General features: G+C 42.9%; 1 protein-coding gene across 1 annotated transcript; it reads right to left on the minus strand.

The window, feature by feature from the left end:
* Positions 1 to 2,570: 2,570 nt before the first annotated feature.
* pex10 (peroxisomal biogenesis factor 10) lies at positions 2,571 to 6,448 on the minus strand. The gene is made up of 6 exons (XM_083974731.1): positions 5,966 to 6,448; positions 5,279 to 5,359; positions 4,761 to 5,173; positions 3,901 to 4,067; positions 3,132 to 3,267; positions 2,571 to 2,850 (listed from the first exon to the last, which is right to left on the minus strand). The coding sequence occupies exons 1-6, from the start codon at positions 6,075 to 6,077 to the stop codon at positions 2,782 to 2,784; spliced, it is 978 nt and encodes a 325-aa protein (XP_083830857.1). The 5' UTR covers positions 6,078 to 6,448; the 3' UTR covers positions 2,571 to 2,781.
* Between the last annotated feature and the right edge of the window lie 2,340 nt (positions 6,449 to 8,788).

Here is an 8,788-nt window from a genome sequence, read left to right on the forward strand (position 1 = left end):
GGCAAATTTGACATAATGTTGAAATATTAAAAAGGGCATCAAGTGTCCACTCTGCATTTGTTGTCCACATACTCACCTGCATTAGTAGAAGGACACATTAAAATGTTCATGAATATGCATTGTCCCTTATGTCCCTTCTTTCTTAAATAAATAAGTTGAAATAAATGGTAATAAAAGATAAATTGTATGATTCACAGTCTTCATCATGACTGAGTCGACTCATGTCAGCAGTCTGTTGCAGACTGGCTGCATCTAAGCAACAGTTCTTGGCCTGAGGAGTAAAAGCAGCATCTTCCTGAGCAGCAGACACCTGAGAGTCGGGCAAAGAAACAACAGATTAACTCCATACCTCCATACCCACTAGGTGGAGCTCACTCCACAGCTAACCTCCAACACACTGCTCTGCTTGCTGGCTCCCTGAAGACACAGAAAGAAAAGTTTCATATTTTCAAATGAATTCTCCTTTCAGGTTATAATTGGCCATATTACACAGCCAACTGCCTGGCTGTTAACGATGAGGAGAGATAAGTGGAAGAGCAGCAGACATCCATCATCACACCGTTCTAATAGACATGATTGAGCTCTGGGATCAGCGCTGCCCCGCCAGCATCTGCTGCCACTATCAGGCGCTTTCTCCACAGAGGGGGAAAACCTGATTATCCAAAATGACAGCAGTGTAAGTGAATTGGAGGATTGTCAACAGGAAAGAGAATGCACCAGTGGAGTGTGTTGGGCCTGGATGTTTCGATGTAAACACTTTAAAGTGCTGGCAGTTGGTCTGGGCCACAAGGAAGCTGTAAAAAAGTCATTCATGTGTTGAATTTAGTTGCTAATGCTCCTTTAAAGAGCATCTGTTTGGTTTTAGCCGGGCCTACAGGGTGTGCTTGACTGCAGTTGTTTGACTTCAGCAAAGACCCCTCTTTACAGTCACAGTCAGTCTGCCTCTGCAGTCCGTTGAGGAGGGGGTCTCTGCAGTAGTAGTAGACATAATGGTTTGTTTAATGGCACCATAGTGTAGCTAACTTTTAATGTTTTTGACATTGGTCATGCAGCCCCTGGTTTTCATACCAGGACCCGGCCCTGGAAGGAAAAGGGACATTTCCCTTTTCCTTCCTTTAAAGTAGTTGGATCACAATTCTAAATGCATAGAATATAATTTGTAACATTACTTTCTTTTTTATTGCTTAAATGTCAACCCAGCAGAACTGTAGAGCGAACAGAATATGCCATTTCAACAAAATTGACCTTCAAAATAGTCTCAACAGGGTCCTTTAATATCCCCAACTCCTCCTTGGTAAAAAAAAAAAAAAAAAAAAAATCCCCTCCAAGAGTTTCAAATAAAATCAGATATCACCATTTAGAAAAGGTCATGAAAACCTGACCATACAAACCTGCAGGTAAACCATGACAATGAGTGTGCGTGTGAATGGTGAGGATCAGCGAGGCCTGCGCCAACTGGCAATCAGATCGACATTCAGCCCACAGCTAAATGTGACAGCTCGTATTATCTGGTGAGTTACCTCACTGTTCATCTCGCCGCCAGGAGAAATAAAGACTTCCAGGTTCCACATATGACTTCACAGTCGATCACTTTACATCCACGGCAGCCCCGAGGTCACAACACGTCTGTGCATTTCCCGTTCTTTCCACATAACACACTGCAGTGTTGTTTCAGAGCCGTGCCAAGGCTCAGGTTTCCACAGCAAAGCCAGGTGTAAAGCTGCTGTGTTATAGGAAGTTTAAAAGCATATAATTATGAACCCTGGCACTCTGACAAGGCCATATATCTCCAAAGAGCAGTGTCAACACAAGTATTTACTGAAGACTTCTGAATGAATGGGCTTTTGATGCAGGAAGTACATGATAGGAGAGGGTTTTTTTTTTCTTTCTTAAATTTTTAACATGTGATCTGTAAAGATAAGATGATGTACTAACTAATAAGTGAAGCCATGCCCCCTTTCTGTGTGTTGTAATCTGTGTTTTTCTGTTCTTTGTTCTGGTATCTGGTCCAAATGAGAATGTGAGTCTCTTCCTGCTGAACCACTCATAAGACAGAGCAAACATCCACAGGGGAGTATATACTGTATATACAGCTATGAGTTATAGAGCAGTTGTAGTTTGTAGTTACTGGATTATAGTTGAGTGAGCCCTTCAGAGTGACCATAGGTCAAGCACTGAACTAATTCAGAGTTACTTGGTCTATCTATAGACAATTATCTGTAGGTTTATAAATCATCACCGAGTCGACCTTGTTATCTCAGCATCACAAGACACAACCAGACAAGACAGTGGGAGCTGTTATGTTGTGAAGGATTTAGCGTGGTGTTTAAGGTCTCGGGAGATATTTGGAGCCTGAGGCTGTTGCAGAGCTCCACATGATAACCCTGTGTTGATGTCTAGCTCTTTAGGTCTGCAGATGTACAACAGGACTTGAGCAGCTTGTCAGGGTGGATCAGCACAGTATGACAATAATGATCAACTGCCTTAAACTGCCATCATAAAGAGTCAGACTCAATTTTCATACAAGTAATCAAGATAATTCCTGCATTTTTATTAACATCTGTTTAAGTTTTAAATAAAACTAACAGTAATATTTACAAAGTTCGACTGATGCAATCTGAAATTCAATTTTCAATCAACATTTCTTAAATTAATTACCAAAAAAGAAGAAAGAGGAAATAAAGGTTAGATGTGAAGAAGCTACAACATGTTTTCAGATGTTCCTGAGGGGCAGCCAGTCTGCACAGGCGCTGGAGTTGTGCAGTATGTGGCTCTGTAGCTCTAGCTGTAGTTCCTCAGATACACCAGTCTGTGAGGCTGGAACTTCTCCCGACACAGAGGGCACTCAGCCTGCGAGAGGCAGAGACACAAACACAAGTGTCAATGTTAACATTTACTCACACACAGTCAGACAAGGAGAAGACCTCACTCTGGAGTCAAGTGTCTGTACACAATACAGAATCCAACACACAGTATGATCGCCATAACACTGCACTATTTACTTCACTATTATAAGCTAGCAGCCTATTTTCTGTATTTGATGTTAATGTGAATATACAAGTTTGTTATTCGTAAGACATGTGATGGAGGAAATGTGTTGTAATGCTCCGACATTTGGGACTCAGCCTGACCTTGGTGTTGCACCACTCTGTGATGCACTCCCAGCAGAAGAGGTGTCCACAGGGGGTGGAGGTGGAGTGTCTCCTCTCCTCCAGACAGAGGATGCAGCGGGCAGCTTTGGGGCTGGAGCTCTGTGTGTGCTGAGGACTGAAGGTCAAAGTGTTCAGCATTAAGCTCACATCATGTCACAGAGAGCTGTTACTACATTGCTTCATTTAGGTCCTGTGGTCCTCAGTGTCTCGGCTGTGCCTAGGTCAGTATTCATGATTACATGTGCAGTTTATCTGCTGAGGGCTGGCAAACCAAAATATTACCCCATGATTAAAGGGATACTTCACCCAAAATCAATAATTCACCAATTTCCTACTAACCATCATGCCAAGGAAGGGTTTGGAGAACTTTCAGAGTTATCAAAACGCTTTTGGAGTGTCTGCCAGATGTTCGTTCGTCGTCGTAAACCACTGGATGTATGATGTAAACACGGAAGAACATCTCACAGCAAATCTCACTGGCATTACGGTGAGTAGATGATTGGTGAATTATCGATTTTGGGTGAAGTATCCCTTTAATGGACAATACATTTGTTGTTCAAGTGCACAGCTAAATATGCCAAAAAGTTCAACAGCAGGAAGTCTAATGACTTTAGTTCGGACCCCATTTAAAATACTATTCATGTCAACATTGATATATTTACTCTAGCAAAGATATGTTATTCTTATTTAAATTCTGCCCTGACTAGATGCAGTACATGTGGGCCCGGCCCTGGTGCTGGTCCTGTACCTGAGGTTCCTGTACAGCTTCCACTCCTGCCTGGCTCTCTGCCTCTGTCTGAAGTTGTTGAACTGTAGACACATGGTGATGAGCAGCTGAAGCAGGGACAGGGCCCCCAGCAGCCTGTAGCTGCTCCTGATGGCCCCGTCATTATTGTTGAGCCCCATCACACGCAGCTACACACATAAACACACAGGTGGCATGATATGAAGACATTGTTCAGGCAGTGGTTTCACTCAAACAGTTCTTTAACTCTATACAAGTGCAACATTTTTCTCTCTGAGGGACAAATCACATAACTGCATTGCTACATATGGAGCAGCATAAATTGATTTAAAGGGACAGTTCAACATTTTGGCAAATTCGCCTATACCTTTAATTATCGGTGCATGTTGTTTTGAGATCAGCGGGGCAGAGACGTGAGCTGCTCAGTGAACACAATGGAGGTGAATGGTACAGGTCCCCTGTCCCTCATCAAACTCATCAAATACATAATCCAACAACTCCAAAACGCTCTTGTGGACAAGTTGTGACCTACACACAACTTGTCCACCTGCAGGTGAATTTGCCAAAATGTTGAACTATCCCTTTCATGTGCTTTTTAAGCCACAGACAGTGTGAGATCTGTACAGAGAGGGATTTGCACAAACTTGTAGAACTCTGTATTCCATGCTTCATGAACTTGCAGGAAAGTTTTCATTACATTATAGAGGACAAGAACATTTACTTATATTTACACAACAAACAAGTCACTCTATGGCTAATATGTCTACTTATATGTTTTGTTTATCAATTGAGAATATAATAAAACAAATGCTATTTTTCTAATCCGTCAGATTTATAAAATGTTGGAAAAAAAAGCCACGTACATAGGAGATACCAGCCGTCCGCTTTGACAGATGATAGAAGGAGCCGCTGATGTAGAAGAGAGCCACGTGGAGCCGGTGCAGGAGGGTCAGACCCTGCTGGAGGACAAACACAGCTGGCAGACACGCTCTCCTCTGGGGCTCCGACAGCAGCCCCACCGCCCTCTGAACCCATGTCTTCAGCCAAGCCTGCAGGCTCCATGGCCCGGCCGCTGCCTGCCGCCGACCGACACCGCTGACACTCTCCTGCCCACGCTCCAGCTCGTTCTCCAGGCACACCAGGACCTTGTCCAGCAGGTAGGGCAAGAAGGCATAGCCGAGCACAAAGAGGCTGCGTCTGGCCCGAGAGGGGATCCGACGTTTAGTGGGATCAACCTGGATGATGCCGACATACTCTTCACCCAGAGTTTGGTAACCTAGGGAATACAATTATTCAGATCAGAGTTCTTATGATGATAAGAACAAGAATTGAATGTGCATTAAGTGAAGTCAGGTTTCGTGCTGTTTTGGTGGATAACTACCTGAGAACGTTGTTAAACCATAGTACACGAGGTCTGACAGCAGCTCTATCTCTTTCCTCCAGTCCAGCCATCTTTTGGCTCCTACAGGAGATTAAAAAACACACAAGGCTCAACAAACTGAAATATTCAGACTTCCACTAAAGAGCAAAGGCTTCATTTAGAGGGCAACCGGCTCATCTGCAGCAGGGAAAATAAGCATTGAATGCGTCAATATTATTTTCATCAGAAAATATATTTCCAATAGAGCTATTATAGAGCTATACATGAAATTTTCACCAAACGTCGGCAACAATCAATGTAATGCACACATCAAACATCACAAACATCAAAAACAGCTAGAAAAGTTGTACTCAATCAATCCTGCATTAACATTTATATTTAGAGTGTGAAAACTTAAAAAGACATATTTCATATTGCTTGACCAATTATCTCCAATAGAGCTGCACAATTAGACGCATGTGATACACTGACATGACACCAGGTGGATTAAATCTGTGTCTAATTGGAAGTGGAAAGTCTCCCAGCTTTATTTACTAACTACTAATTAGGCACAAAAAGTCAGGCAAAGTGAATTTTGCAACTTTCCAGACGATAGTTAGTTAGTGAGCTCTGAAGTTGCATAACGTTACTACAAGCCAGGTAAAAAAAAAAAAAAAAAAAACTACTTTTCTATGTGTACAAACTTACCTGCGAGTGTCTGAAAGGCTTCGTTTGCGTTGTTTCTCAGGAAGCTCTGATAGTACTCGTCCTTCTGACTGGACCGGATCAGCTGGGCCTGATTAGCCGGACCGAGCGGCATCGTTAACTAACACCACGGAGCCGACGTTGGGCGCTAGGCAGCAGGACGAACAGCTGAGGTGCAGTTCATGGCGACATATTCTCGGTCGAAATCTTCCAAACAGTGAAACAGAAGCTCGTCAGTCCCGTTAAACGCAGCTGTGCCGCACATGAACACTCAACAAGCCGCTGAGTTAGTAGTTAGCACGTCGCTAACAGACTAGCCTCCATCCCGAGTCCGTGGAGTGACCGTCTGTCACCGTGGGCTGCTCTGTGTGTCCCCGAAAGACTTAAGACATAAATTACACGATAAATAGTTTCATGAAGTTAAAAGAGAATGCTTCTCTACTGTTTCTGGCTACGTCCAGGAAGCACATGGGAAGTTGCCGCTCTGTAAACAAACCAGGCGGATACTCATCCTCATAACTCACAGCGCCGCTTGATGGTAGGAGGAAGAATTACAACCTCATTTTCTATTAAAAAACACACATGGTAATCTTTGTTTCTTGACAATTTTACCTGTCTATTTTACTCATTAATAAATATATAAGTATAAAGAAATGCAGTTATAAATACTTATTATACTAACTCAAAACAGTATTGTAAACCCGAACCCAGGTGTTGACACCACCCATAATGATGAATTGATTCTGGCCCATATAGGGAGCTGGTAAAATTTGTCATTCAGGTTCTAGCTGTAATGTTATAACATATTTTCCCCCCTTTTATATTTTAATTAATACAAGCCGATACATATTCGAACTTCTGACCCATATTATGAAACACTTTGTGTGTTGTAGGCTACATCACCTGTAAAGCTTTACTGCTAAATCCCAACTGTGGCCACAGTGTTTCACCGCTGCTCTTCTACCTGGGTAAGTACACTTTCATTCATTTATTCACTCAAACCGCAGACTCCACTGCTGTGATCTGCCTGAAAAGTTGCAGAACCAGTTTCTTTGTCTCTTCACTGCTGCTCCCTGAGCCAGCTAGGTGTACTGTAGCCACTACGGAGAACATCCCTTCATAAACCCAATCTTACTCTTTCACTGGGACTCTGCTCGCACAGGCTGCCTCACCATCCTGCACACCAGGAAGCTGAACTTTGCTCCCAGAGTGAAGGGCGGAGCTGGGGCTTTCCTTTCACTCCTCCCTTTAACTTGGGAGCTACTTGCAACTTGCTTCAGTGTAAAGGTGGATGGTATGGGAAGCACTCTTTTTGTTTTGCTTGGACTTCTAGTGAGGGAGACACAGGGAGAGTCTGAGATATCACACGGTAAGACACATTCATGACTGGCTGAATGCACCTTGTGTTTGTTACCTGCAGGTTTTGAGGCATTTGATTTGACATCAACTGTTTAACTTCTTGTCTAAGCTTGAGTTAAGGCATCAGCCTGAACAGGATTTGAATGGCTGATAACAGCGCTTCTGTGATCACAGCTGTTGTTAATGTTGAATGTGGACTTGTTTGGTGTGCTACATGTTGCTGGCATTGTTTCTGATGTGACATCAGGAAGGTAAATCTCAGGTTGTGCACCAGTCAGTTCAGGGTTAGGTTTTCTATGGCTTCTGTTGGATTAAAGGATCGCAGATGAAATGAATCAGGTGCATTATCTTCACTATATTTGAGCCGGACGACTGAGCAGAGAGGAGATGGTACTCAGGATGTAGCTGATACATAAACATCATCACCATTCGTGTGTGTGTGCGTCTGTGTGTGTGTTATCACAATAGTATGAATCACAGTTACAGTTTTCAACACACTGTGGTACTGTATCTCCCCCAGGCTTGTTAGGAGATCTGTGTCGACATAAATGGCAAACATGGATAGTTTGTACTGTCAGTTGGACCGTGTTTGCACAAGTCATTAAAATCAATTGATGACTTTATTTACTCAGTGTTTTCCTGAGGTTTATATCCTCTCAGGACAAGAGACAGTGTTCAGTACCAGTATTTCACAAGTGTGAAATAAAACCTTACATCCTTGTGTGACATGCTGTTTCACATGTGCTGTGGTAAATTAAGGTGCAGATGTGAATTTGTGAATGAGGTGTATTTCACATGTGAAGTATTTGAAAGTCCTCTCATGCTCATTTTTTATTTTTTTGTGTGCAAATATTGGATTGAGGGCAACCGTGGCTCAGGAGTTCAAGCAGGAAATTCACTAATCAGATGGTTGATGGTTCAGTCCCTGGCTTCTTCAGGTCCCATGCTGAAGTTGTCTTACAGTGTATGGGTGTGATGTGTATGTGTGAGTAAATGAATGAATGGGTGAGTACTTTTTTTTGGCTGACATGTACGGTGGCACTGATAGTTCAGTGCACTTGAGTTCTCTGGGACACAAAAAAAGTGGCTGGAGCGCTTCAGCTTTTCAGGCTACCTGTTAGTGGTGTCTGCAATTAACCACGTGACAGTGACTGTAATGGACAAATAGAATAGCAGTCATGACATTGTATGTGAAATTAATGTTCTCATGTGCCGTATACTGATTTATTTCAGTCATTTACCATGTGAAACGTCAGGAGAATGCCCACATTATTGTATATTACCTGTATGTGGATCTACTGTAACGTATACAAAGCACATTCACAGCTGCGCCACACAGGTTGACACCGTTTTAGTCGGATCAGATTTAGGCCAGTATCATTTATTGTTGCCTCTTATATCAGGGTGATCTGAGTTCAGCCCGCGGTAGTAAAGCTACAACATAACAATAGAGGACACGGTAGCCGA

The sequence above is a fragment of the Trachurus trachurus genome, assembly GCF_905171665.1.
Source record: "Trachurus trachurus genome assembly, chromosome: 7".
NCBI lineage: Eukaryota > Metazoa > Chordata > Actinopteri > Carangiformes > Carangidae > Trachurus > Trachurus trachurus.